This window comes from Pseudonaja textilis, chromosome 1, assembly GCF_049901715.1.
Source record: "Pseudonaja textilis isolate UNSWEBS1 chromosome 1, rPseTex1.2, whole genome shotgun sequence".
Lineage (NCBI taxonomy): Eukaryota > Metazoa > Chordata > Lepidosauria > Squamata > Elapidae > Pseudonaja > Pseudonaja textilis.
Genome location: NC_141990.1, coordinates 22,133,962 through 22,161,598, shown reverse-complemented (window position 1 = coordinate 22,161,598; position 27,637 = coordinate 22,133,962). Strand labels below are relative to the sequence as shown.

Below are 27,637 nucleotides of genomic sequence, written 5' to 3'. Positions count from 1 at the left end.
TTCAATGATCGTGGGATTACTGTGCTTGATTGGCCAGCAAATTCTCCTGACCTGTACCCCATGGAGAATCTATGGGGCATTGCCAAGAGAAAGATGAGAGATATGAGACTGAACAATGCAGAAGAGCTGAAGGCCACTATTGAAGCATCCTGATCTTCCATAACACCTCAGCAGTGCCACAGGCTGATAGCTTCCATGCCACGCCTCATTGAGACAGTAATTGCTGCAAAGGGGGCCCAAACCAAGTACTGAGTACATATGCATGCTTCTACTTTTCAGAGGTCCGATATTGTTCTATGTACAATCCTTGTTTTATTGATTGCATGTAATATTCTAATTTTCTGAGATTGTGGATTTGGGGTTTTCATGAGCTGTAAGCCATAATCATCTCAATTATGACAAATCACAGCTTGAACTATCTTGCTTTGCATGTAGTGAGTCTATCTCATCTATTAGTTTCACCTTTTAAGTTGCATTACTGAAATAAATGAACTTTTGCACGATATTCTAATTTTTCAACTTTCACCTGTATTCTATTCTATTCTATCCTATCCTATCCTATCCTATCCTATCCTATCCTATCCTATCCTATCCTATCCTTTCCTTCCTACAAGAATCCTAGGAAGCTGGTAGCAGGAATTTCACAGCCCCAATCCCTGCATGAGTCATTAGGAGATTCACAGGTGGCAGCACCACCTGAAATGGAGCCCACAACTTCCCAGCTATTTTGTACCCTTTGCTTGAATTCAAGGCAATTTTGGTTATGCATAGAAGATAAAGGATGGAGACAAAAATGCAATGTACCAGTAGCATCCTTGTTCTATAGTTTACTGGAAGGAAAGAAACTTTTTCTTAAGTTGTTTTTCTAAGAAATAAACCTCTTTACAAATAGTAATATTGAAATATCATTGTTTTAATTGTCCCTTGTTATAAACAGAGTGCAGATACAATATGTATATTTGTGTGTGTGCATGTTTGTGGGTGTTATGGTGTGTTTATGTATACTGTATATAATTATACATACACTTAGGTACAAAAACACATCCATGTACACAAAATAAAATACTGTACTGGTTGCCTTCCTAAGGCATAGAATGTTTTGTAATCTCATGATCTTGTGTGAAGAAAGGGAGAAAAATTGAGGTTTCTGTCAAATCCTTTGAAGAAACAGCAGTCCAAGCACCTATGTCCAGCATCACATGGCCCACCCCCAGATTCAAACTGAGGTTCAGGACTCCCTGATAAGTTGCAAAAGCAAAGGTGAGAACCCAAGGCGTAGAGCTGGCTGGGGAATTCTGAGAGTTGAAGTCCACGTGTCTTCAAGTGGCTGAGGCTGAGAAACACTGGTGGAGAACATCTTAGAAGGCAGCAGGCTGCTTGATGATGCTTTCATCATTGTGAGCTTCAGAGGCTGAAGTACGAATTAAATCTTGAGGAAGGCTTTCCCGGGCTTCCTGCATCCGTTGACGAGCCCGTTGGAAAGCCTCTGCAACAAAGAGAACAGACATGATGGTTAGGGGATGGTTCAACCTGCACAGTCAGCTAGTTCCCCTTCCTGCCCACTCCTTCCTTCTAGATTTTTTAACCGAAATCCCATGCTGAAGTATTCAAAGCATGTGATGAGTTGAATACATTATGCAGGTTAGAAAGTATGTCTAATTTCTAATAGCTCTGTGGGAGAAAAGAAAATGTATTGTGCAAAAACAAAACAATGATTTTGAATTCCCCTTACTCCCTTGTTCTTACACACCACCCAGAAGAACAAAAAAAAATTTGTTTTTAAAAAAAGAACTGGGTATACAAAGTTATTTTAAACTTAAAAATATATATATAGAATATTACTCCTCTGGCAAATCTGAGTTTTTCAAGTAAGAAACAGAATGCCGCATGTTTTTTCATTAAATAGATAAAACACTATCCTCTTTAAATGATGTTCAAAATAATTTAAAACAATATTTAATTAGAAGACTTGTTCATCTTTAATAAAAAAATGAATAACCACCTATTAATTTGGGCGTTTTAAAGAAACCACTACCATACATTGAAATAAATGATGAAACAATTTAGAATTAAAATGCATAAAATGGCCATCGAGAATCCTAAGAACAAAAACAGTGCCCTGCATGATTGGACCCCTGGTCCATCAGTCTGTTATCACAGTGACCAACGCAGGACACAAGGAAGCCCACTAGTTTCCCAGCAGATGGCCTTTAAAGCAGTTACACTACCATCAAGGCTGCTAATCATTAGCCCCTTGGACTTTCATCCCATGATTTCATCTAACCCATTTCTGAAGTCACCTTATTTGGTAGCCAACAACATATCTATCTCACAGTAGCAAATTTCAAAATGTAATTATGCATTAATATTTCCTTTTGTCTATCCTGATTCTTCCAGGATTCAAATTAATTGGGTGACCTCTGGTTCTAGAATTTTAGGAAGAGGAAAATAGCTTCTTGTCCACTTTAACTGCGCCATGCATAATTGTGTGACATTTCAGTCATGTCCCTTTTATCTACCTTCTAAAAAAGACCAAATATTGCAATCTCTCCTGATAGGGGAATTGTAATGACCAAGATCCAAATAGTTCTGCTTTGCGCAAAAAAAAAACCTTACCTGCTTTTGTGTCAAAAGCCTTACCTAAAACATTATAAAGGGAACTTTGCTGACTGAAGTTTCCTAATCGATCCAGAACACTCCGCATGCGTTTCTTCATGGAGCTGGACTCCAGAAAAGCTCTGCCATGAAATAAGTTTTAAACTTAGAACTTTTAAATTTTGAGGACTAGTCATAAGTACTATTGTTCGGTGTTGTTGCAACTTTAAATAAGTGATCAGTAAGCAAGAACTATATATGTGCTTCCTTACGTTTGCATCTGTGAGAATATCAAAATTAGGCATTTGAATCCAAAGGCAGACAACCAAGCTGATAACGGAAGCCACTTTTTGCTGAAACCTCTTTATATACAGAAGGAAAGAGATTCTCTTCCCTATGCATGTTCAGAATGTCCAGAAATTGTCTCTCTAGTGAAGAGAAAATCTTACTTGGACTGCTGCAGGCAGTTCAGCCGGAAAGTGACACTCCCTGTTGTTTCAGAACGAAAACCAAAACGGCTGAGACGATCACCCTGCACAGAAGATAAGCATCAGTTTAGAGGAAGTCCTATCTGAGTTTTCATCCTTCTTTCTCAGTAAATCTGTCAAATTCTGGACCAAAATGCTTTGAAGAAAATGTGGGTGGGCACGGGGAGGCAGGCACTCACTGTGAAAGTACTTGGCACTTTGGTGTAGGTTATATCCTCAAGCTCTGGAGATCCCCCAATGAAAAACCTCCGTAGTTCTGAAATGGTGCCCAACTCCACAGGACGCCATGTAGAAACAGACAGAGTGTGAACCCCTGAATCATCAGGTTGAACAGAATTGATGCCAGGAAATATGGGGGAAAAAAATCAAAAGCCTACTGAGAACATGCATGCCCACTACCAGTACGTTAGCCACTGAGATCACAATATAAAAGTTGTAGTGAAATGCAAGACATAGGAAGTGTGTACTACAAGCAAAGGAAAATTTAGAGATACTCTACAATAGATAAGAGAAGCTGATAATAGATTTTCATGGCTTGTAAAAGCTGCCATAATACTTCTTTCACACATGAAATTTTATTTATATATTTGCTGGCTTATGTGACGTCTCAGGCACAGAGTGACTGTGGGTGGCTTATGGACTATAAATCATAGTTTATATAATGCAATGACTATGTTTGTATCATATTAAGACAAATCCAAACAACCACATTACAGCTTAGCACAATGTACAAACTCGGCAAATTTGTTCATCTCTTGGCAGTGACCATAGGAGATGTTCACATCACTTGGTGCATTAATCTTTTACCAAGGATATATTATCCCATTTGAATGGAAGGAAAGCAATCCTTCTAAACCTTAAATCATCTGCCCCCCCCCCAAAAAAAAAATTGTTGTATGTTAATTTCCTCCTAATGTGTTAAACTGAACAGCAGCAAAGGACAAATGCCCCAAAACACCCAGGAAATTTCACCAATCAGTAGGAATGTGAGTCTGCTAGCAGAATGATAGAAAGGCATGATGAAGAAAGTATCTACTGTACGCTTGCCATCTTAAATGCTAAGAGCATGCCCTCTTTAAAAAAGTTTCTAGAATTCCAGCAATTAAAGAAAATAAGACTTTTCTTAACTACAGCTAATCAGAAGAACACCTAGTACTAAAATGTATGATGAACGTACTAGAGGCAAGTAAAAAAATAAAAATGTATTTTGATTTTATGTAAATCACCATAAAAGCGGTTATGTACAGCAAATCAAATAAATAAATAAAAATAAATAAACAAATCTGCCTCATGCGTTGCACCAATACAAGTTCAGTTCTACCGCTGTCTTTTACCTGGCGTTGCTGGCAGCACTACAAACCCATAGCCTTCAACACGGTACCTATGCCAGAAATCCAAGGAAAGAACCTCAAAGTACAGGACAGGCCACTCAGGGAGGGAACCTATAAGAGGAAGGAAGACAATGAATAAGACACCAGCCAGACTCGCATCAATGTCATGTTTTATTCCAGGGTCAACAGTAGGGCAATTCTGCTGATGGAGGGATGTTGAAATGCAGCTTTCCACTAGAACCAGAAAAAACCATTGCTCAGGGGCACAATCCTCTGACATAGTTGCAAGTGCTCATTGAAATGAATACAAGCTATGCAACACATCCTATTCTCCTGCAGGTCCCACCCATTACTGTAGAGGTTTTTTTTCTACAGCAGAAATGTACAATTGGAGGTTTCAAGGCTATCTATAGTCCCTTGAAACCGTGGCTTCAGTTCTGACAAATCTTCAAAAGTTGTAACCAATTTGTAATTTTTAATATTGGAGAAGGTGAGTGAATATATAAGTGGAGAGTGATCAGATTAATTACATTTAGCTGCAATTAAATTTTAATACGTGTTCAATTTTTAAATATAATTTTTGTTTGTCACTAACAATCTTAGGGGTGGTAATGATGGTGGTATACCTCCCAAAGGCTAAATATCAACTTCAGTCTAGAAGAAATTGTGCATTCACAAGCTAGAGAATGTTCCAGAGAACTACACCCCATAAATTAAATCCCTGTGACTCCAATGTGACAGTCCAACCAATCCCACCAAATGGACAAAATATTCAAATCCATTAGAGCAGAATCACTTCTGAACTTCTTTCTCACGCACAATGGCATGACTCACCTTCCAAGTCATCCTCTTGGGTGAAGAACATCTCCAGGGTAAATGGGAAGGAAAAAAAAGCCACGTGATGCTGGGAATGAAAAATAGTAGTATCAGCTTTTACATGGGGCAGTAGGGAACAGAACAACCGTGTGTGTGTTTGTGTGTATAATAGGATAAGAAAACAAGCAAATATGCCCTCAAGAGGGATGTGACTTAAGCTTGATTTAGAGTTGCCTGCAACTGTGCCCAAGTGTTGCTCCTATATATGCTGTGAAAAGATTGATGGATAAGCGTAGGATTCGCAGATGTATAACTGCAACAGCTATGCAACTGTCTCCAAATGACAGAGGCATATATTCCCTGATGATGGAGAAGACTAATCCAGGCTTTAGACCAGGGCTATCACGCTGGATGCGTCATGACTGGCCCACGCCCACGCCTGGTTTAGCGAAGGGGAAAAAAACTCCCAATATGTCACGTGACACTGCTGTGACGATGTGAGTGTGACACCCCTGCTTTAGACCAATAGAATTGACTCCACTGGTTTTGTGCCAACACTGAAGAATTCATTTAGTCCAGGGGGGTGTCCAAATATTTCCAAATATTTGTCTACATGCTTGAAGATCTTCTCCAATCTGTTCTCCAGATTTGATTTTTATTTTTATCTTTTAAAAAATTATATCATTTTGTATAGTTGCCCCTCTTGCAGTTGTGATTCTGGTGGCCATCCTAGACTAAAAGTCTCATAATTCTTATTCCCTGGGCATTCCAGTTGAATCTGTGACTATGTATGGGCCAACTAAGGTTCAACAAAATTTAATATATATCATTAAGAAATCTCAACAATTTGGTGGTACAAAACATTTAAGAATTAAAGGAGTAAGCTGAAGAAGGCTCTACTAAAACTTAGCTCTGAAATATTTGGAGAATCAGAAAACTAAAATCCATAGCAAGAATTGCATTCCAGAGGCATGTAAGTCTGCTATTCATCAAAGTACGAAAGAAAAATGTGCCTCAAAACTGGCATTAAACACTGTGACTCTGCAAAGAGCCCCCCTCCCTCACAAATGAACCATCTTAAACATACTTTGCCGTGTACTTTGCTAGTGCAAGTCTGTGTCATTCCAGAGAGTAGTTGAGATGGGGGACATGACCAGCCTAGAAAGAAAATAGAAGCTTTTAGGACTGCTGAGAAGACAGCAAGAGGACAAAACCTCTGCTCCAAAACCAGACACCCTTTCACTGGATACCACGTAGTTCTTGATGAATGACTGTAATTGAGCCGGGAATTACAGTCTTACATCATGGTGGTTGCTAAGCTGGTCAGCATATGACCAAGCCACATTTTATGCAGCAGTCATTAAGGAAATACCACGGTTGTTGGATGCGGCAGTTGTTAAGAGGATTCAACAGTGATTAAATGAATCCACAGAAAGTTAACATCAGAATCTAGCAAATATGCTAAAAATCATGGTCATGGTGAGTGTGTATGTGCTGCACTTGGAACTCTGCAATCGGGTTGTAAGTATCTTTTCAGAGGACTGTTGTAACTTTGGTCATTAAGCAATTGGTTGTTATGCAAAGACTACCTGTTTTTTTTTCAAAACCATTAGAATTTCTTTAAGATATACTAATATGGAACAATATGGAAAGATACTTGTAGATGCCTTAAAAATATTTGACCCTTTTCCTTTTCTTTACTTTGAATCATGCACACTTAGGATTAAAATGACTCTAGCATTATAAAAACAATGCTACCTTATGTTATTAGCCATACTTCTGTTAGGTTTGTGATCTTGAAGAGTGAAGTGTGCGATGCAACTGGTAGGTAAGTGGGTGGAGAAGGAAGACAGAAGGATTTTTTTCTGGCTCTCATTATGAGATTGGACCTGGTACTGATTGTCCATCGGTATCTTAGGGCTGGATTTTAGGGAAAGGAGTTTTGGGGAATATACGTCTTCAAAAAACAAGAGGGTAGGTTCAAGGAGATGCTTGATTTACTGTGGCAAGTGAATCCCTGTATTGTTTCAATTATTTCTTTGATAGAAGCAACTCTCCAGGAGGATACACATTTCTACAAAAACGGTATGTGGTAGACGCCATACTGTATCTTCCTCCCAATCCTAAGGGCCCAATTTGTACTACTCACAGCTGGGCAGTTCCAAGAAGAAATGTATGTACAGATTGTTGTATTCATAACCCTGGGCTGAAACTAGGAAAGAAAAGGAAACACTGTAATAAAGCCTTATTCTCTGGGCCTTTTATCTTATTCTTAACCAAGCTGCCCAGTCCTATGAAGGTGCACACACCTTACTAAAGAGACTTAAAATAAAACCTGAGTGAGCTGGCTAATCAAACTTGTAGGATATTTTAGTTAAATCACAATTCTAGATCACTTACTAACTGAAAATGTAAGCATTTTTCCTAATAACAAAAAGGCACCTAAATCAGTATTAGGGAAACCACAAAACTAAATACAGAACTACAAGAGGTATAAATTAGTTAGCAGGATCACAATTTCCTCCACGCTGTCACACAGTTTCATAGGGCAAGCACAGGCTTCCAGTTACAGTTTGACCCTTAATATGCCTGGGGATCAATCTTGGGTTGAATGTGGAAGGAGGAAAAAGAAAAACTCCTCTAAGAATAAAAGGCTACCGTACCTATTTCACCATTAACAAAAAGTCGGAAAATACCAGGAGCAGTCTGCAAGAGGAAAGAATGAATGTTACCCAGCAGAAAAACTGCAGCTCTACATTAGAGTTTCTGTTGGTTGGATTTTTTAAAGCCTAGTTGGCTTCCTGCACCATGGCGTGGGTGGTGTTTTTGCCCTCCCCGGGCTCTGGAGGCTTTCTTCAAGCTTCCGGGAGGGCAAAAACGGCCTCCCTGGGCTCCGGAGGCTCTCTGGAAACTAGAAACGGGCCCGTTTCCAGCCTCCCTGAACTTCCGGGAGGCCCATTTTTCGCCCTCCCCAAGCCTCCGTGTGCACCCTGCACTTACCTGCATCCAAAACAGGTTGCGTGGGGACTCCTGGGAGGGGCGGGGTGGGCGGGGCCAGCCAGGAGTGGGATTTGGAGGTTCTCCGAACTGTGCAGAATCTTAGCTAGAAGTTCTCCCAAACCTCTGTGAACCCCCAGCAGCCCACCCCTGCCTTTTTCCCTCTCTAGGAAAAAATCACTATTGCAACACAACCTGCAAATTGCAGGAACTTTACCTATTGCTCAAACCATGTAAAAGGTTTGTTTCCAACCATGGTAACTGATCATGAATGTTGTGGTAATATATTACAAAGCAGAACTCCAAATTCCACCAACCTGACACTTTTTCCACTAAAAATAGAACCAGATTGTGAGGCCCTGAGGTTTGGTCCTGAACGAGTTAAGATTGGGGTCAATAGTTACAAAGTAAAGCAGACATATCTGGTGCAAAAAGAAGTCATTTACCATCTCAAAGTCAGATCCAACAAGTCCATTGAGGTACTCTTTATGTCGGCTGTACAACTAAAGAATGAAAGATACAGTCAGAAAATAAGACACATACCCCTTTTACAAATTTAGGCCCCAAAAGATAAGAGTTCTTACATCCTTGAAGACACGTTGTTCCCGCGCTTCCTCCTTCTCTTCCACTGTGGCTGAGGCATTCTCTAGAGTGAATTTCCACATTTCCCGCTTCTCCCCTTCCAGCTCAATCCTTCGGGGAGCCAAACTCAACTCAGACAAAAGATCTGTACAATTGACCTGAGATTGCCCCTTGACTCCAATTCATTTCCAGAGACCAAAGGACTCTAAGTGCTGCTCACCTGTAAGGCCCTTTTGTGCCTGTAAAATCTGGCTTGATTGTGATGACTCCATTGCCATCTACCCTGATCATGCAGAGAACATACTCATACTCCTTGCAACCAAGCCTACGGAGAAATCATTATAAAAACATGACTTGCTTCTCAGGGTTTAAATACTGGCAAGTACAAGATACATTCAGATGTGTCTGAACATACAGAACAATGTTATGTAAATCCCAGATCCAGAACCAAAGGAAAACCCTAAGACATAGAAGATGGTTTTGAAATACTGGAGAGCTTCTATGCCATTCTAGTACCAGCACTTAGACTTATATACTACTTCACAGCACTTTAACAGCCCTCTCTGAGTAGTTTACAGAGTCAGCATATTGCCCTCGACAATCTGAGTCCTCATTTTACCGACCTCAGAAGGATGGAAGGCTGAATCAACCTTGAGCCTGGTGAGATTCGATCTGCCAAATTGCAGACAGCTGGCAGTCAGTAGCCTGCAGTACTGCATTCCAACCACTGCACCACCACTGTTCTGGACTGCAATGAATTTGATCCATACCTGAATTCTAGGCCAGAAAGGATTTCATTCACTTGATACTTCATCACGTGGTTAAAATATAGCAGGGATTATTATATCTCTTTAGCACAGTCTTGGTTTTTGCTACCCTCTCAACACAAATTTATTCTAGAGAAAAAATCCCCAGAAATGGTAACATGTGGGACACTGTTCTCATGCAGCTGTCACCTTCAGTTCTATATCAAGGAGTGCTAATGACTTTTGTTCCATTTCAAACACTTCTTGGAACTTGGGGGGCACTGAGAAAAATCAATGAGGCTGCAAAGCTTTGGTGCATAGACACACAAACTTACTTGCCTTGGGGTCCTAGGTCCCCCATAATATACATGGTCTGCACAGGAGTATTAAGGACATGGTTGTTCTTGATGAATTCTTCTGAAGGCTGCCAGGTGATAATTCGGGATTTCAGGATGTTTCCTTCTCTGCCAAGAAGGGCAAAGGAGATTGTTGCTTATAGTGAAGCAGGTTTCCTTCTGCTTTGGCAGAACGTATAGAAGAGCTATGGAATGCCAGGGTGGATCAAAATCTTTCCCTGCTCAAATCCAAGAGATTTGTACAGCAAAAGCACTGTCCATGGCTGCACTTACACTGGCCTGCGTTCTTGTCTCCTCCTCCTCACATTAGCCATCATTTCTGCCAAATACGAAGGCACTTCCTTGTCAGAAGTGGTCATTTTCTGACCATGCTGGAATGTAAGAAGAGAGCTTGTTATACTCATTTAAACAGGAATAATGTGAGCTAAGTGGTTCCATTCAACCCAGGGAAATATCTTTTTAGTAATACTTTTGGTACAAAGCAGACAGCAAAGGCTCCAGTGGCAGCCCATCAAGGGAAAGCATTTTAAAGTTTCTAAGGTTGAGAAACACTACACCAGAATTGAACACCTGCTAATTACTGTACATGCTTTCTTGGCAGTAATATGAAAGTGATTTGGTATTGCAATCTTTCAATATCTTTTTCCCACTTCCAACTGTTCTGGGCTTTCCTGGTGATCTTCCATCCAAACTTCACAATGATATAAGCCTGTCTAGTTTTGAAGGAATTTGCCAAGATTACCAAGATGCTACTATCTGTCTGAACTTTATTCTCTAAGCCAAGGAATTATATTTGCAATTAACAATATTAATTATTACTTAAGGATTATAAACATATTTTACATTACTTCATATTAGCTAGTAGGAATAATTCCTCTCTTCCTATCATTCATGCTGACATAAAGAATGGACTCTGGGTCAATCATCCCATCTCCAACCTATTTCCATCTCTGTTAAAAACCTAGTACCTCTTCTAGGTTGGTGAAGTGGTCATGGTCTGTGTAGGTGAAGATCCGCTTATTCTTTCGACCTCCCAACTCTTCCAATTTTAGGATATCCTGATGGTATTGTCGGTCAAGTGGGCTCTGGCAGGCAGACTGATTCTGGTAAAGATCAACCTCAAACTAAATAGAGTAGAAAAAAACAATTGTTGCTTGTATAACAAAGCCCTCCCTACAAAATCTTCCACCTATGGAACTACAGTATCAGTAAAGCACAGGTCCCAGCAAAAAACAGACAAATAGTTGGATTTGTTAGATGAGCAAATCACAATAACAAGACACTAAATTCTGCAGAACTCATATCTAATTTAATTTCTCATATCTGAATAGGTGCACTGAAGGTGAAGTATGAGAAACAAAGGGACACAGTTTGGACAAAATGTTTCACCAAGGCTACAATTCAACAAAATAGGTTGAAAGTAGTCCAAACATTTCTACCTTTAGACTGAGCCATTAGTTTCTAAAAACCTGAATGAGAAAGTATACAAAGGAAGCCTGTCTTCTTTATTTAATGTGAAAAGGCAAAAGCCCTTATGAGCATGATGTACAATATTGTTAAATTGAGTCCCTATTCAAGGGAGTTCAACTAGGCAAGAAAATACCCGTGATATTCAAAGTGATAATAAAAAAAGTTTTCTTTTGTATTGTTTTGAGTGTTAAAGATGTACAAAATTCCTTCTGAACATCAAATAATTGTTTTAAAAGCAGAATAGGCTCTTTCAAATATTTTCAATGCATCCCAAACTCCCAAATGTTCAGGGGTTTGGTGCTTAAGAATACTTGAAACAAAACACCTTTACCTCAGTGACTGAGAAAAAAATGTAGGCCTATTGTTGAAATCTAGATGATTTATGGCTTCATATTTTTCAAGCTAGAAGCCCTTTGGAATGAAGTTAAACAGTCTATGAGATATCTATGTGAAATTTGCAAGAACAGCACACAATAAATTTGCAGGAACAGCACATGATCAGTCTGGACAAGAGGCTAGAACATTATGCTTGGATGAAGGAAATCTAGATTTCAATCAGTGCTCGGCCATCTGGATTACATAAGAATAAATTGAATAAGCACTGTCAGAAGCACTGAAAACTGCTAAAATCATTAGTGGGATAATCATCCCATCTACTTACTTGACCGAAGAGTTTTTCTTGCCAGCCAATAACAGCCTCCTCTTTCTCCTCTTCAGGACCATGTCCACCTGAAACATAGACAAGCCTCCAAATTGTGCTTGGCAAGAATAATGGCTTGAAATGCTCCAACTCTCCCAGAATTTATTTTTCTCTTAGTTACCAATATACATGACATCTGGGCAGGCCTAATGATCATTTTATTACTTTGAATGTCTTTATATTCAGAATCAAAGCCAAAGTCAAAAAAACTTAGGAGTTAGCCACACTAAATCATTGCACATAGAGCGTTTAATTTGGTAGGCTTAACAAGAAAAGCAATGCAGGAAATGAGAAAATTATGGTGGGGAGAGCAGGCAATCTCACTGACCAAGGTCATTAATTTTGTTAAGGTAAATGATATCTCCTGACCACCAAAATAAAAGGTAGTTTAAAAATGAAATAAAATTGTATAGAAATATCTCTTGGTTCCATAGGCATAATCTACAAAGAGAATATTTCAATTATTTGGTTTTATACTGATCAGACTTTGCAGTTTTAAGTCTTAAGATCTGACCAGACTTCCAGAAATCATTGTTCTTAGAGTACTCACTTGCTGAGTTGTAAGGCTGAAAAGTTGACAAGCCGATGAACTGTTGGCCTGATTGGCAGAAAGATTGCTGTAGCTGCTGTAGTAGAAGGCTAGTGGAAGTAACCTGCTGAATTTTAACCCTGCAAGAAAAGTATATATAGTTTTTGGTCATCTGAAATGTGACATTCAAAGTCAGCTGCTTGAGGGGGAAAATGGAAAGCAGAGGAAGATTACACCAAATAACTGTTCAATTTAGACTCTTGTCCCTACTAATCATTATCAGTTGGGAAGTATCTGAATTTTAAAAAATATTTTACTTTTTTAAAAAGATATTTAAGAATAGAATATGGATGTGTAACAAGAGCAACACAAAAAAATGGATTTACAAACCATAAAAACGATAAAATGTTAAGAAAAACATCCCTCTAATATTCTGCCAGTAACATTAAATTAAGAGAATACATGGAAATAATCACAAATCAATCAATTTAAAATTATCAATAAGGTGAAGTCAGAAATTAACAATGACAACTACAATAAACAATAAGAATTTTCAATCAAAATAGTAAGATAAAAATTTCTAGCTAATCTGAGATAATCTGTCCTTAATTTTATTAACCACTTAAACATAATTCAGCATTTTAAGATCTTAAGAGAAATTCAAAGTTCAATTGTGGCAGAGATCTATATGCAGAATTATAATTCATAAATGTTTTCCAAACTGAAGTCAACAGACATATTTTTAAAAAATATGAAATCAGTTTTGACATTGAATGAATACTTCCAGAGTTGGGTCTGCCTGTCTTCTAAAGAAAGAACTGAGTGTAATTTCCAATGAAAAGTATAAAGTATCTCAGGAGCAGTTACGTACAATGTTACTTCAGTATACTTTGTAAAAAGATATAGTTAGTGATGCTTAACAGTAAAAACAGTAGCAAGAAAAGAAAAATCAGAATCTAAAATCTGTTTCATTCTATTGGGAGGCATTTTCCACCAAGTCTGAATTATTACATTTCCAGCAGTACTGCATATATTATCTATTTCTATTATCTGAGCCTTTATTGGTGACAATAAGTAAATGTATGGTTTCTGAATTAAATAACATTTTGATATAAAGTTTATGTTTAAATTTTCCTCTTAAATTATTAATTTTCCAGGACTGTGGATACAGGTTTTTGTTATTCTTTACAGAGGTATGATAGTGATTTTAAGGGGTGAGTTCTCTCATTTGAGCACTTGTACTTTAAATATATTTTTCCTGATTTTCAGGTTAATTTTTTATTATCTTTGATTTTACAGTAACATTAATATTGCACAGTGGATTTTATCTAGTAGTTGTGATTAAAAAACAAGATGCTACGTTTTCTCTATGCATAGAAGTGCAATAGAGGAAGACTTTTGTTAATTAATTTTAGTTAGAGCTATCATATCAGAACTGTAAAACTCCAAAAACTGCATGTTAGCTAAGTAATACCAGTCACTCTTAACATTTGCTGATTTCTAGCAGTTGTCTATAGTTTTGCAGCACATAGTAGACATATTCTAATATTAATTTTGCTTTGTTTAAAAACTTATTTTGAATTCTGCATTTGGTAACTGTTACACTCCTTGATTATATTAATTAGAACTGCAGGATATTTTTAAAATGAGTTCCCTAAGAGAAACTGTTATAGATCTCGAAATGGAGAGTAACTATAACTGAAATGCATGTAATTTCACATATTTTTATTTATATTTATTTTTATCACATTATTACACATTATTTCTATATCACTGCAGCTATGTTTGTAATTATTTTGTAGCATATCTGAAATTATTTCTTTTTGATATTTTATATCAGGAACACTAACCCTAAGTTATTTGTGCATCTTGTCTTATGCATTTATTTTATTCTCATTCCTGTTACTGTCAGTTGATGCTGTGGTTGTTTACTGCTTATTTGGCACATTGTTATCAAACCCTCAGATCTCAGCTTGCATTTTAGTCTTTTAACTCAACTTTTAACATGCACCCCCATAAATGCAAGCTACTGCCAACTTCGGGGGGAAAAACAATTTCTGCATTCTTGAGGTGAATTATAAATGCCATTGGACAAGACGCTTATTATATAATACAATGGGCTTTAAACACACTTCTTTCAATACTACCGAACATTAGAGTTGCCCCTCCGCGATTTTTCTCTCGGGGAGGGCGGGCATTATTACAGGATTTGCCGCCCGTGCGCGTTTACGGGGCATTTGAGGTGTTATTTTGAGCGTTTACACCAGTTTACTGTAAGAAAACCGAGTAAAATATATTGGTATTCCCTTTTGGAAACCAGATATATTGATGCCACAGGATCTTTTCCAGACTGATTTGTTTGACTGATGGGCGAGCTGCAAAGCAAAAGGGCGACTGGGAGTAACGGACTGGAGGCGGCAGCGGCAACTTTGAACCGCGGGAAGAGTTCGGGGCATTTCACGACAGAGAAGGGAAGGGAGCACCAACCTGAGGCGCAGGTTACGGATGGGGTCTCGGGATCGGTAAACCGCCCCGCCCGTGTCTTCGTTCCAAGACGTCTCCGCCATCGCTCCCGGAGCGAGAAAAGGAAAGCAGCGGCGTCTGGACTAGGCCGCTTTTTCCATGGAAACGACCAGGTGGCGCTGAACATAAATATAGAAAAAGAAGAGGCCTCTAAAGCTTCAGTGGTACCGTTCCCAAGCTCCGTGGGGAAAGCCAGGGTTGACGTTCTCCGCGGGAGAATTAAGTGAAGCGATTGTGCAAGACGCATTTGTCACACGTCTGTAGATGTTCTCATAAACGCACCAATCGTGCCTACCGTCCCTGTCCTATTGTTTTTTATTTTTCTTATAAGTATCTATCTCATGTATTCAAAACTGTATTTATTCTTATACCTGTATCTTGTAAGCGATTGACAAATCAAATAAATACTAAAATACTAAATTATCCAGGTCATGGTTGTCCCAAGGTGGTTTTTTCCAAAAAGCAACTGGAATTTTGGGGGGTTGTTTTCCTTTGAAATCCCCCACCAGTCAGTTAGAACTGAAGAAGCATTTTGGATGAGAGGAGAAATGTTTTCAAAGGACACCCCCCCCACCCAAAAAAAAAGTCCAATTGCCTTTTTGAAAAAGCACTTTGTTTGTCATATAATCATTTTTTACAGACCCCTAGGCTTAGAAGAGGCCATTTAAGTTTTGGTTTGTAGAATATAAAACCATATAGAATCATAGGGCTGAAAAGGACTTCAGAGGTCTTCCTAGTCCAATCTTCTGCTCAAGGCAGATCATACACACCCAGGTCAAGTGTTTTTCCAGTTTATTTTTGAAAACCTCCTATGATGGACCATCAGCAACACTGGGAGGCAAGATGTTCCACTGATTGTTATGGAAAAAATATCTCCTTATTTCTAGGTTGGATCTGTCTAACAAGGTTCCACTTCTTGTCCTGCCCTCTGATATTTCGGAGAATGTGTCAATCTTCTTCCTTGGTCTTCATCAAATGCAATGGAGGGAACTTGTGAAAGCCATTTTCCATCATACGTCGCAATAATACTTTTAGATCTCTAAAGAGATCCTGTCCTAAGTCTGTTGGGATATCCTCAAACAGCACTATTTGCATCAGGAGAAGCATAAGGGCACTTATCTGGTCACTGGCTATCTGTCAGCAGAAACCACTTAGAAATATATATGGGACAGTCAGACCAGGCTCTAAGCAAAAACCTAAAAGGTTACAATTCCATCATTTGATAATGGCAGTATCCTAAAAAGACCAGAGATGGCATTTCAGTTCCTCAGAATGCCATCCTTGAACAAGATAAAGTTAGTTCAGTTCAGAAACCAACTTTTTGTATCTACTAATAATCCGAAGAGGGCCTATTAATTATCTCTAGTATCACTGTTATCATCTTAACATAAATCATGGCTTTTGTCCTTTAAAAGCTAAACCTGCTATATGATGGCTGGGCTTGGGATCTGAATATCAAATTCATCCGGTAAGTACTCTGGAGAGGAATTTATTTGAAGACCCTTACCTTGCAATGCTGTAGCTCTGTCCAAATGCACATTCCCCCTCCCCCCACAACTTAGTAGCATCCAGTAGTTTAAAACATGTTAATTTAAATGCGACATTTTCTTGACTTAATTGGATTATGGTCTATAGGTTATATTTGCCTCACATTCTTCTAGCTTTAGATGCGGCAGTGGCAATCCTTGAAGTTACGGACTGATTTTGTGCTCTCCTACTCTTGCCCAAGGAAAGTTCTCCATGAAACCCTCCCTAACAAAATTCTTCAAGCTTTCTTCAATGCTAGGTTGAAATATGTGTATTTGGGAGATGGCAGAAAATTAGACCTACATGAAATGTATTATTCCCCTTGCTAATCAACCCCAATCTTGTTTTTACTACAGTATATTCCTCCCCATTCACTTTAGTCCCAATATCCAAGGTAACAAGTGAGAAAACCTAATCCTTTATCACTTTTATAATACAGGAACAATGGTGAAAAAACAATAGTGCCAGTGGAGCTGAGCACCGCTTAATCCTGTTTCATGAATGGAGTGGGACTTAGATGAAGGCAACCATCATGGGAAATGCATAAAAAAGGATGCTGTCAAGATAAGTTTGTCATGATTCCCATGTAAATGGGAAGAGGATTTCTATGCTAGCTGACCCATTTCTTGTTGTGAATATCTTTCCCCCATCCACAAATACACTTTCTCACACATATACTATTTCAAATAGTTTAATTTTAAAAATATTCTCTTCAGTGCTAAAATATCTCTTTTCTTCCCTGCGTGGCCAGCACTTTTCATGGCAGCAGGGCCCTGATCATGAAGTCAGTTCCACATGCAGATTGTGATGGGGAGGACAGATCTGCAGAGACTAGAGAGGGTCGGGCGATTGGTGCTAGCTGTGCTAGGTGGCTATTCCACCCCTGAGAAGGGCTGCTCAGAGACAATGCCCCTTTGGTACCTGGGAAGATATTCTTCACTCCGAGGCCCATTTGCCAGACTGCAAAGGAGAGCCCTTTAGCCACCTAGATGCAGCCCAGCCTTCACTTCCTAGAACACCTTCTTAGCTGCAACACCATTATCCTTCCCTGGAGGGGAAAGTTTTTGCGCCCTCCAGCACTAATGGCTTAACCCCACAACTATTGCACAACATCCCAGGCAGACTTCGACCAGGTCCTGACTCACTTCCAGAGAGAATCTTTCACTGTCTGGAGGAGAAAGGACAGGAAAGAATTTGTGAGCTACCTGTTAAGTGCAGATAACTCCTCTTTCTTACAGGAACCTTCTTAGCTGCAGTCCCCAAAGCTCACAAAGAGGATAAATAAAAAGTATACAAGAGAGGTTGTAACCACCTCATTCCTTAAGCGTGCAAGTCAAGAGGATGTGGCTGAGAGGAGATTGCACAAAAGGGACAAATCTTAACACAGGATTAGCAACATTTCATCTGGAGAGGTTATGGAAAGAGCAGGTTGATTCTTGGAGGACACTGCACAGGAGAGAAACACGGAGGTGGAGAATACCAACTTTCAAACAGTGGTATTTTCAGAGGGAGGGGCAGGTGGAGTTTTGAAAACAACTGCATCACAGGATGAAGCAGACTGACTAGCTCTCAGAGGCTGCATGACATATGGAGTTCTGATCTGCACAAAATCTCTTAAGTGGAGGTGCACCAGAATCTTCCTCCCCTCCGTTCACCTGAAAGAAATAAAAATATGGTTAGCTGGGTTGTCAATACAGACATGACCATTTGGTTATGACCATTTGTTTAGCGACTTTTCAAAGTTATAGTGGTGCTGAATGATTGCTAGTTAAGTGGTCCTTGAAATTTCAGCAATGTCCTCAGTCGTATGATCAAAATTTGAACGGTTGGCAGCCTGTGCACATTTATGACCTCAGGGCACACTTCAGCTCCCTCCTTCTGTCTGTTTTTCCCCATCTCTGCCCTTTGGGCTGTCCTCTACTCTGCTGCCTCTGCTGCCCCATTACCCTAGATGACCTTTGCCACCTGGTCAGCAACAGGAAGATGGCAAAGGTCATCTGGGGGCAGTGGGGAACAGTGGGGGAGGGCTAAACAGCCAAAAGGGCAGAGATAGGAGAGGAGATGGGTGGGCAGAGTGAATTGAAGCAAAGGTAAGTGCTGCAGGACAGGAGAAACATGGGGTCCTGACCTGGCAATGGTGAGTCTTGGCCTAATGACCAGAGCCAGGACTACTTGGAAGTGCCATGGTTAAGTGATGTTCTGCCTAACAAATGCTTCACCCAACAACAAAAATTCTGTCCCAATAGGGATGTAACCTGACAGACTGTATAGAACGTGAACAAAACCTGTTTTACAATGTTGATATGAAAAATGTGGAAATATTTCCAATGATGTGACCACATCCCTTTCCTAAATGAGATTCGTCCAGAAATACATGATTGGATTTTCTGAAATGAATGTGGACATTATGAACATTATTCATGTGCTTTGAACAGCCTCTTCTAACTGTATAAACCTGAACTTTGTACCTTGTATTCATGCCAGTATTACAAAAGTTGTTGGCCACCATCTTTTTAGTTTAGGAAGTTGGAGAAACTTCAACTTCCTAAACTAACTTATATCCCAGAATTTCCTGATCTTCAACTATCCTGCTTAATTTTTCTGAGATCAGCCAAAGTTGACTTAATGCTGCCATCTACTGTGTAAAGCAGTTATTAAAACCACTATAATCTAAGTAAGTCTCTTTTTTCAGGGTAATGAAAAGACACAAGTTCTATGAGGTGTAAAATGATGAATTGTTTTGTGTATATTTGAGATTACTGTGCATATTTTGGGTTTGGGACTGTGATTGTCTGGCTGCAGTGCAGCAGATACTCCAAGAATCAGTTCCTTGACCATCACAGAAAGGATTGAGAAATATGAAATTAATGTTGGTCTTGCTTTACCTTCAGCATTTATGGTTTGTTGAGTGACAAGGCCCTTATCTATGCAGGGCACAAACAAGGAGAAACACCCACCCCTGGAAGGTTCCATATTCAAATGGCCATTACTTATTTTATAATCTGATATTGCTAAGAAGTGAATCAGCAACCAAGGAATAGTGTATGGTTTCCCACTGTTAGGGTTATGGAGATGTGTAAGGGACTGTAACCCTTTTGAGAATGGAAGCAAATAAGTGTTTTCAATTGATATTTGAATAAGACTATCAAGAATATGTGAATGACTCTATTATTGTTTTTGTACCACAGGATCTGTCAGTCTCTTTGTTAAATGCTGTTTCTTTTCTATTTTTTAGGCTACGTGTTTATAGTAACCAAAAAATACAAAGTGTAATACGTGGCCAAGATGTGACTGTCATCTAATGCTTCACAGCATGGTACCTATCATAATGTAGTAATATTTGCTCTTCTGAAAATCTTATGTTTCCTTGCCCTTTGGACCTCCCAAACAGGAAATATTGTGGAGCTATTACAGATGAACTAAAGCAGGGCCTTCAAATCCTTCAGATTCTTGGTAAAAGGAATATTCAGTTCAGCAAAAGATTTTTTTTTTAAACCCATCCAGTGTATTACGAAGGCTTTAGCCTTAAAAGATACTAGGACATTGATTTGCAATTACATCATGGGTTGCCAGCATTTTTTTTTAATTTGTTGTTGTTGCTGTATCAGAGGAAACCCCTAATGGGGTCTCCAACCTTTCTGGTTTTGTGGAGTGGTGGGGGGGCGGGGGAGGGATGGTTTTGTGCTCACCCGCCTGCTGTGCACGCAAGTGGAGCTGTGTGCGCACGTATGCTCACCTGCTGCTATGCCCCGATTCTGAGTGGGCCTCAGCCTGGTATTGGGCCATGGCCTGGGGGTTGGGGACCCCTGCCATAGTGGTTTTCCAGTAGAATAATTACCTTCCAGATCTGTAAAATCATTTTTAAGGGACTTTTCTTTCTCCCCACTCCTTGCTTATCCAGAAAAGCACAGGCTGCAGAAGGATGTATCAGCCACTCTTGGTTAAATAACATCTCAGAAGTGGAACATCTGAATGACTGCATTTGGTCTGGAGAGCTGTACAGGACTGGACTTGCTTAGTACTTGATGGAAGAACTCCAGGGAATACCTGGGAGACTAGGCTGTCCTAAGAAATCATGTTAGAAGTAGGGCAATGACAGATTACTAAGGGAGATATATGGATGTATCCATCAAGATGCTAGAAATCAAGCTGGCCTTGACACATATTTTATTTTAGATTGTAACACATGGAAAATTAACCAGAGCTAACCAACTTTCTGATTAAATTCATGGCCTGGCTAGGAACTCTAGCTGAATGTTCAGACCGAAATGTGTGTGTATTAATACTGTATGCTGCTAAAGAGTGCGGGTGTGAATCTGCCTTAGGAAGCTGTTGCCTATTCCATAGGCCTTACCTGAGCCTTGAGTTTTACTGGCTCTTCTTTTGTAAGGGTTGGAGGCTCATCAGCTACTTCTGATGGAGGGAGAGCAGGTTCTGAAAGTTTACAAGAAAAATGGGTCAGTGACACTTCAAGGTTTTTATTGAACTGGAGAAGCATGGCTATTCAATACACCGGAGAAGTCGAAAATAGCAAGGATAGTATGCTGTTACCACTGAAGCCCCTTACCAGTAATTCTACATAATATGTCAGGCCTGTCTTAGTTCTCCCTCAGTGGCGACAGGAATGGGGTTTTGTGATGCCACAACTCTTTAGCCAAATGACTCACCTTCCAAGGGCTCCTGTCCCAGCGTGGGTGGCTGTGAATCGTCAGTGCGGAAGTCAGAAGTGTGGCTAGGGCTCATGGATTCACTTTGCTGTGGACTGGGACTGGAAGCAGCACTACTGTCTGCCTTTAGCTGATAGGTGTCTGAAAGGGAGCTCTGATTGCTGTTCTCATCTGGGGAAACCAGACAGGAAAAAAAAAAAGACTTTTCAGCGAGCTGGAACCAAAAGTAGCACCGCAGGTATACCTGCAGGATAACTGAAATGAAACTCGGATTTTCAGATGGTTGTTCCCTAAGACATACTACTTCACGCCATGGGTAAGTAAAACGTGTAATCCCCTCCCCTTGTCAGGGTAATTCTCGAACAAAGATAGCCAGGACCAGGGGATGGTTTTAGGTCTACTACAGTACTTTAACAGACTAGAACAGGGCTGTCAGACTCCTGGCCCATGGGCCGGATGCGTCACATGCCGGCCACACCCATGCCTGGTTTAGCGAAGGGGGGAAATGTCCCAATATGTCATGAGATACCACCGTGACGACGTGAGTTCGACACCCCTGGACTGGAAAGACAAAAACAGACTAGAACACAAAATTCAATTTCATGAGAATCTTGAGATTTTGTGATAAAAATCAAATTCAAGTTTCTAAGACTTATGGACTGAAGGGATCCTCTGAAGTATGCTGAAATACCAGAAACAAGTGAACAGAATTTCCAATAGCTAGAAGCAGAAATTCAGTTGTCCTATACATCTACTGATGACAAACAAAGCCAGACTAAATTTCAAAACTAGGGAGAAAGAGGGAAATTACATTAAAATAGCAATTTTGGATCTTTGGTTATATAACTAATTTAAGTTACACAAATCTCCAAAATGTTTTCCTGACATTTGCAATAGTACATCAGCATATGCTGGAAAGGACCCTGGAGGTCTTCTAGTCCAACCCCCTGTCCAAGGCAGACCTTTACTGCCTTCTGGACAAATGGCTGTCCAATCTTTTCTTAAATACCTTCAACTACGAAGTACCCCAACTCCAGAAGGCAAGCTGTTCCACTGATTGTTCTTACTATCAGGAAACTTCTCCTTAGTACCAGGTTGGATCTCTCTTTGACAAGCTTCCACCCATTGCTTCTTGTCTTGCTCTCAGGTGCTTCGGAGAATAACTCAGTGCCCTTCTCCTGGGGACTGCCCCTCAAGCATCACAAAACAGTTATGATGTCACCCTTAATCCTTCTCTTCGTTAGGATAGACATACCCCCAATCCCTTAATTGTTCATAGAGTTTAGTCTCCAGACCCTTTATCATCTTTGTTGCCCTTCTCTTTCTGCACTCTTTCTAGGGTCTCAGCATCTTTTTTGTATCATGGTGACCAGAACTGGACAGGCTTCACTAATGCAATATAGAGCAGCACTATCATTTCTTGTGATCTTGATACTGTACCTTTGTTGATGCAGCCTAGGACTGCATTGGCTTTTTTGGCAGCTGCAAAACACTGTTACTTAAGTGATGATCCACTGGGACCACCAAGATCTCTCATATAGTTACTGTTGAACCAGGTTACCACCTAAACTATACCTGTGCATTTGGTTTTTCCTGCCTAAGTGCAGGAATACTGTATTATCGTAACATGGTTTGAAAGACGGGACCATCTAGCCCAGTATCATCCACTTTGACTAGTAATGACTTGCATGATTTTAAATAGGGGTGCTGCTTTCTTGATCCTGTTATGTGGTAATGATGCCCCAGGCTCTTAGAGGACCTCTTTGCCAGTGCTTGCAGAGCCATGTCGCTTCTGCTTTATCAATATGCAAGAAAGACCTGAAATCTAATCACCTTGGAATTCCAGGAGAAGGGAAGAGTTGGCTGCAGTTTCAGCTGGATAGCCATTTGGTTCTGGGGCAGCAGCAGTACCACTGGATTTGGACTTCTCTTTCTTGAAATGAGAAAGAAAGCAGTGAGTGTTGTAGCTAGTATGCAAAAGAAATATCTCTACCACATATATGCACCCTCTACAATTAGCAGTTGGAGCAGACTGGGCTTCAGAGGCCACCAGTAGACTCAAAGGATTCTCCATGAGGAAAGCAAGGCCTCCTTAGCTGGAATGTGATATGTTTTTGAAGAATTAAGCATGAGAGATACAGTTTTCCTGTCATTTATTAAGAAGTCTTTAAATAATGCTCTCCCTCATCATACATCCAAGTTGTCATCTATTTAAAAAATGTACTGCATACGGCTGCCCAACTCACTCCGGGTGATTCCACGGGTGACTTACAGACATAAATATCTCAAATACAAAACCCACCTCCCTGCCAATAACAATCAAACAAACCACTATATCATCCTGGGGTCCCCAGGTCCACTGGCAAAAGCATGTCTTCAGGGCTTTTCCAAACAGTATTAATTTGGAGGCCAATCTTATCTCCACAGGGATGATGTTCCACAGGGAAGAAGCCACAATAGAGGAGGCCCTTCTTCATGGTCCCACTACATGATCTCCTTAAGAAACAGGACCCATAACATACCTTGCCTCCCCAATCTGGTGGGTTAGGTAGAGGTAGCTGGGAAAGGATGGTCCTTGCAAACATACCAAAGCAGAAGGGATTTATTTATGTTTCATTTTTAATTTCCTTGAGAGAGGCAGGAAGTCTACTGAAAATGAACTGACATCTGTCACACTATCGTAAGGATTATCTCTGTATTTTTGTTTGTAGGAAGGGAAAGTAAAAGGTAGCATATTGCTCATTCTGCCGGGTGCCCCAGTTCTTGCCTCATGTTGGAGAATAGCCCAAGCCCCGCTTCCAGCAGGACCTGTTCCTTGAAGCTCTCATCCCTCACCTCTTTGCTATCAGCCACAGGCACCCACTTGAATATCCGCAGAGATGTGTCTCCCACTGTTACCCATTTCTTCTCCCTGCATCAAAGCATGAATGAGATTAGATACAGTCAAGCAAACTTCTTCCCCAGCTACAATTTGCAGGTTTGGCTTAGGTGAATAGTGAAGTTATTTCAGGTTTATTGGGTTTCTACTTTTTTTCTTAAGCTGTTACTGAGGCCAAAGTGAAATTGTACAACATAGCATGTCTTCTCACCTTTTGGGGGGAAGGTGAATTGTAGCACTCTATGTTCAGAACTGTAAATGAGACAATCACCTAGCTCAGGAGTAAATAACATTTTGGAATCCAAACTTAGCTTAACAAAAAATAGGGAGGGTCATGCAAAAAATGAAACAATTTAATTTAATGTATGTTAAGTTACATATGGTTAATAAAATAACTTCTCAGACTAATATTGTTGTTTTTAATACATTAATAATTATAATGTGGTGGCAGCGTTTTGAAGGCCTGTTAGGGATGCACCCAAGACTTTCAGAGATTGAACAGGCCAGCTATGTTATAAAACATAGCATTAAAAACAACACAGGGAAAAATAATAGCTGCAAACAAAATAATATCTTCAATCCATTTAATACAATCTGCTGGTATGTATTAACAGAGTTACAATAAACATGAGACTAATCTTTTTGCATGTTTCCTATAGCTACCAAACTTACTCTAGCTATTTTGGGGAACCACAAAAGAGATCTGAAGTACATAGATAAGAAGTTATTTTCTCAGAATCTCAAGTTGTTTAGATTCAAATACCAGCATCATTTGATAAGCTGAAATTCTACAGTACTAACCTTTGATACTTGGCAATCGTGTTACTACTGCTTCTCTACCATTGTTCAGTATGTTTCAACAGATGTATCAGTAATGTATCAGTAATGTCTAAAGTTTTGTTAATAGCAGCTAGTGATTGTATTAACATAACAAAAAAAAAAATTCAGTCCATATAAATGGTTTCAAACTACTTCCAAAAGCAAAACATATTGACCATGTTATACTTTACTGTGATGATATTCACACCATGTTACAACATAATGAAATTTATTCAGTTCAGACCTAGCCATTACTAGTAAACTATGTTTTATGGCTTGGCATGTCATGTGGAGAAATTTAAGCATTTTCCCCCCAAGAAAAGCTGGTTCTGACAGGCATGGCTCTTTTTTCTTTTGCTGCTGACTTAGAAAAGAAACACTTTTTACTACTTGGATGCTATTTTACCAATTTCCACTTGTTTATAGCATGCTCCATTCCTTTATCTTGGGAGGATCTGCAAAGCATAGTATTCATTAAACTGACCAGTCCCTGCTATTTTTCCTTTTAGCCAAAACATCTGGTGTCAGACCTCAGGAATCTGAATTTATTCTCTCCCCCACCCCAAATTTAGCCACTCATTGTCTTCAAACGGTAACCACGTTAGAAATAAATTTCTCTATCCCACTCCTGTACAACTGTATAGTCATGTATCTGTTATAATCCAAATTTAAAAAACATACCTGCACCCAGTTGCCAATGAAGTGAATCAGACAAAGTTCATTTCAAGTGCTCTCTAACATAATCTGAGCCATGGGAATATATATTAAAAAACTGCTGGGTGTTTTATGTTTTCCCTCGTTTTAATAGCAGCCAGCCAAAACAAAAAACAAAAAAACAAAAACCACCCATTTTTAAGGAGTATACCAATAACCAGTCCTTAGTTGTTTATCTTTAGATGTTGAGGTTCAGACACAACTTGCTATATCAGACCAAATACTATGCAACTGTAGAAGAAACATAAACCAGGCCCTGAACAATCACATCTCTGCCACTTAGAAAGAACATGGCTCCCATATACTGGCCCCAAAAACATATCAGCTGCATTGAGTTGCTTGTTTCACCTTATCAGAACTCTTGAGCTCCAACAAGGAAAATAATGTGTTGGCCAAAATAATAATCCATTGGCTAGAATACTTCTGTGTAAATACGGATCATAACACATGTCTTAGTCAGACATCCCCATTTGCCAAAACAGGGCAGGAAGACATCCCATATGGGGTGTCACCAAATCTCATATTCTGTGGTACAGGGGTCTCCAACCTTGGCAACTTTAAGCCTGGTGGACTTCAACTCCCAGAATTCCCCAGCCGCTGGGGAATTCTGGGAGTTGAAGTCCACCAGGCTTAAAGTTGCCAAGGTTGGAGACCCCTGCTGTGGTAGACTGATTCTAAAAGATGGAGGCTCTGTTTCTGGCTAATGCGCCCCTACATTCTCACCTGTATGAAATATGGAGCTGCTGCTATTGGCCTACCTTACAAGGTTATTGTGCAGATTGCTAACGTCACACAATTACAGGTTTTTAAAAATCGAGGTGGGCTGAAATCCTCTTCCCCTTCCTGTTTATGCATACAAAACTTGTGCGGCATCCGCAAACAAGCAAAAATCTCCCTCCTGCCCGCACCCACCTCCAAGCAGCTGGATGAGGCAGGCAGCTGCAGGTAGGCCCGCCAATCCCTATAGCAACCCGGCTCCCTACTTTTTTAGTTCCCCTGGGATCGGACTGGTGTAGCGTCACGTCAATCTAAACTATGTGACAGGTCCCACTGCCTGCACTACAAATCGCACAGCTCCCCGCACCCGGCCACTTCAGTTGTTACAAGATGATTGGCCGTTCGGCAAAAGCCCCACCCACCAAAATAAACGCCTGCCACCAGTTGGCTGCTTAGCTGTCACCAAGGCCGCATTCGGCGGGGATTGGTTGACCCCTTATCAGACCCCTCCCCCCCTGCGACCCCTCCCTCCTGTCCCTCACCATTTGCGAACGCGCTCGATCGCCGCCATGACTTTTTTGATGTCATCCTTGGCGCGGCTGCGGGTCTCTGCCCGCACTGAGCGGCCCGACATGGCGCCTGTGGCCCCAGCAGCCCCAGATCCCGCAGCAGCCGCTGTGCCCACATGCGCATGCGCGTGCCGCCCCTCTACCTCCGTGCGTAACGCGTCAGCGCCCCGCCTGAGGAAGAATATGGGCTCCTTAAGCGCATGCGCAAGGCGGCTTCATGTGCCCCGTGCATAGGGGAGGTGCGAAGCGAGTTGTGGATTGTCTTTTATAACAGGACAGGGGTTTTGTATGGCTTCAGAAGAACTAGTTTTGCTATGTTATTGATTTGTTTTAGATGTAATTAGGGGGAAATGCAGTTATACAGTTTCCTAAAGTGATTAGATGCCATTTGTGTAAGGGAAAGTAATAGAAAAAGCTGTCACAGAGGGTCTATTTTGGATTCTTAAGACCTAACTTCAATTCTTAGGTACAAATGGAGACAGGCTTTCTTTTACGGCAGATGAGTGTTTCCTTTGAGCCTTCGCAGTGGTATCTTGTGGATTTGGTAGCTTTTTTAATTTTTCCAAACTAGCCTAGTTGTGAGATTTCCTGAGGGTGTGTTATAAGTTTAGCT

At 40.3% G+C, this 27,637-nt stretch overlaps 2 protein-coding genes across 3 annotated transcripts; both read right to left on the bottom strand.

Annotated features, from left to right (window-relative positions):
- Nucleotides 1–892: 892 nt before the first annotated feature.
- MKS1 (MKS transition zone complex subunit 1) lies at nucleotides 893–15,277 on the bottom strand. Of its 2 annotated transcripts, XM_026708638.2 has the most exons (18): nucleotides 15,098–15,277; nucleotides 12,632–12,750; nucleotides 12,043–12,110; nucleotides 10,880–11,035; nucleotides 10,185–10,282; nucleotides 9,891–10,019; nucleotides 9,030–9,134; nucleotides 8,812–8,920; nucleotides 8,674–8,730; nucleotides 7,894–7,936; nucleotides 7,380–7,442; nucleotides 6,318–6,388; nucleotides 5,249–5,318; nucleotides 4,418–4,525; nucleotides 3,263–3,396; nucleotides 3,045–3,127; nucleotides 2,641–2,738; nucleotides 893–1,486 (listed from the first exon to the last, which is right to left on the bottom strand). In XM_026708638.2, exons 1-18 carry the CDS (start codon nucleotides 15,175–15,177, stop codon nucleotides 1,359–1,361), a joined length of 1,719 nt encoding a protein of 572 aa, XP_026564423.1. In that variant the 5' UTR covers nucleotides 15,178–15,277; the 3' UTR covers nucleotides 893–1,358. The 2 variants fall into 2 exon arrangements, with proteins under 2 accessions (XP_026564423.1, XP_087784447.1); XM_087928321.1 differs by lacking the exon at nucleotides 7,380–7,442.
- Nucleotides 15,278–17,335: 2,058 nt separating this feature from the next.
- On the bottom strand, nucleotides 17,336–27,122 carry BCL7B (BAF chromatin remodeling complex subunit BCL7B). Its single transcript, XM_026708644.2, has 6 exons — nucleotides 26,998–27,122; nucleotides 24,163–24,238; nucleotides 23,161–23,260; nucleotides 21,328–21,498; nucleotides 21,015–21,094; nucleotides 17,336–18,315 (listed from the first exon to the last, which is right to left on the bottom strand). Exons 1-6 carry the CDS (start codon nucleotides 27,087–27,089, stop codon nucleotides 18,223–18,225), a joined length of 612 nt encoding a protein of 203 aa, XP_026564429.1. The 5' UTR covers nucleotides 27,090–27,122; the 3' UTR covers nucleotides 17,336–18,222.
- Between the last annotated feature and the right edge of the window lie 515 nt (nucleotides 27,123–27,637).

Coding starts and splice junctions, on each gene's coding strand:
- MKS1 (XM_026708638.2), bottom strand. CDS start 15,177: ATGGCGGAGACGTCTTGGAACGAAGACACGGGCGGGGCGGTTTACCGA. Junction 5,319..6,317: donor CTAGCAAAGTACACGGCAAA/GTATGTTTAAGA, acceptor TTTCATTCCCAG/CATCACGTGGCTTTTTTTTC. Junction 2,739..3,044: donor AACTGCCTGCAGCAGTCCAA/GTAAGATTTTCT, acceptor ATTTCATGGCAG/AGCTTTTCTGGAGTCCAGCT.
- BCL7B (XM_026708644.2), bottom strand. CDS start 27,089: ATGTCGGGCCGCTCAGTGCGGGCAGAGACCCGCAGCCGCGCCAAGGAT. Junction 24,239..26,997: donor ATCGAGCGCGTTCGCAAATG/GTGAGGGACAGG, acceptor GCTTTGATGCAG/GGAGAAGAAATGGGTAACAG. Junction 21,499..23,160: donor CCTTCTCCTGGAATTCCAAG/GTGATTAGATTT, acceptor TGGTTTCCCCAG/ATGAGAACAGCAATCAGAGC.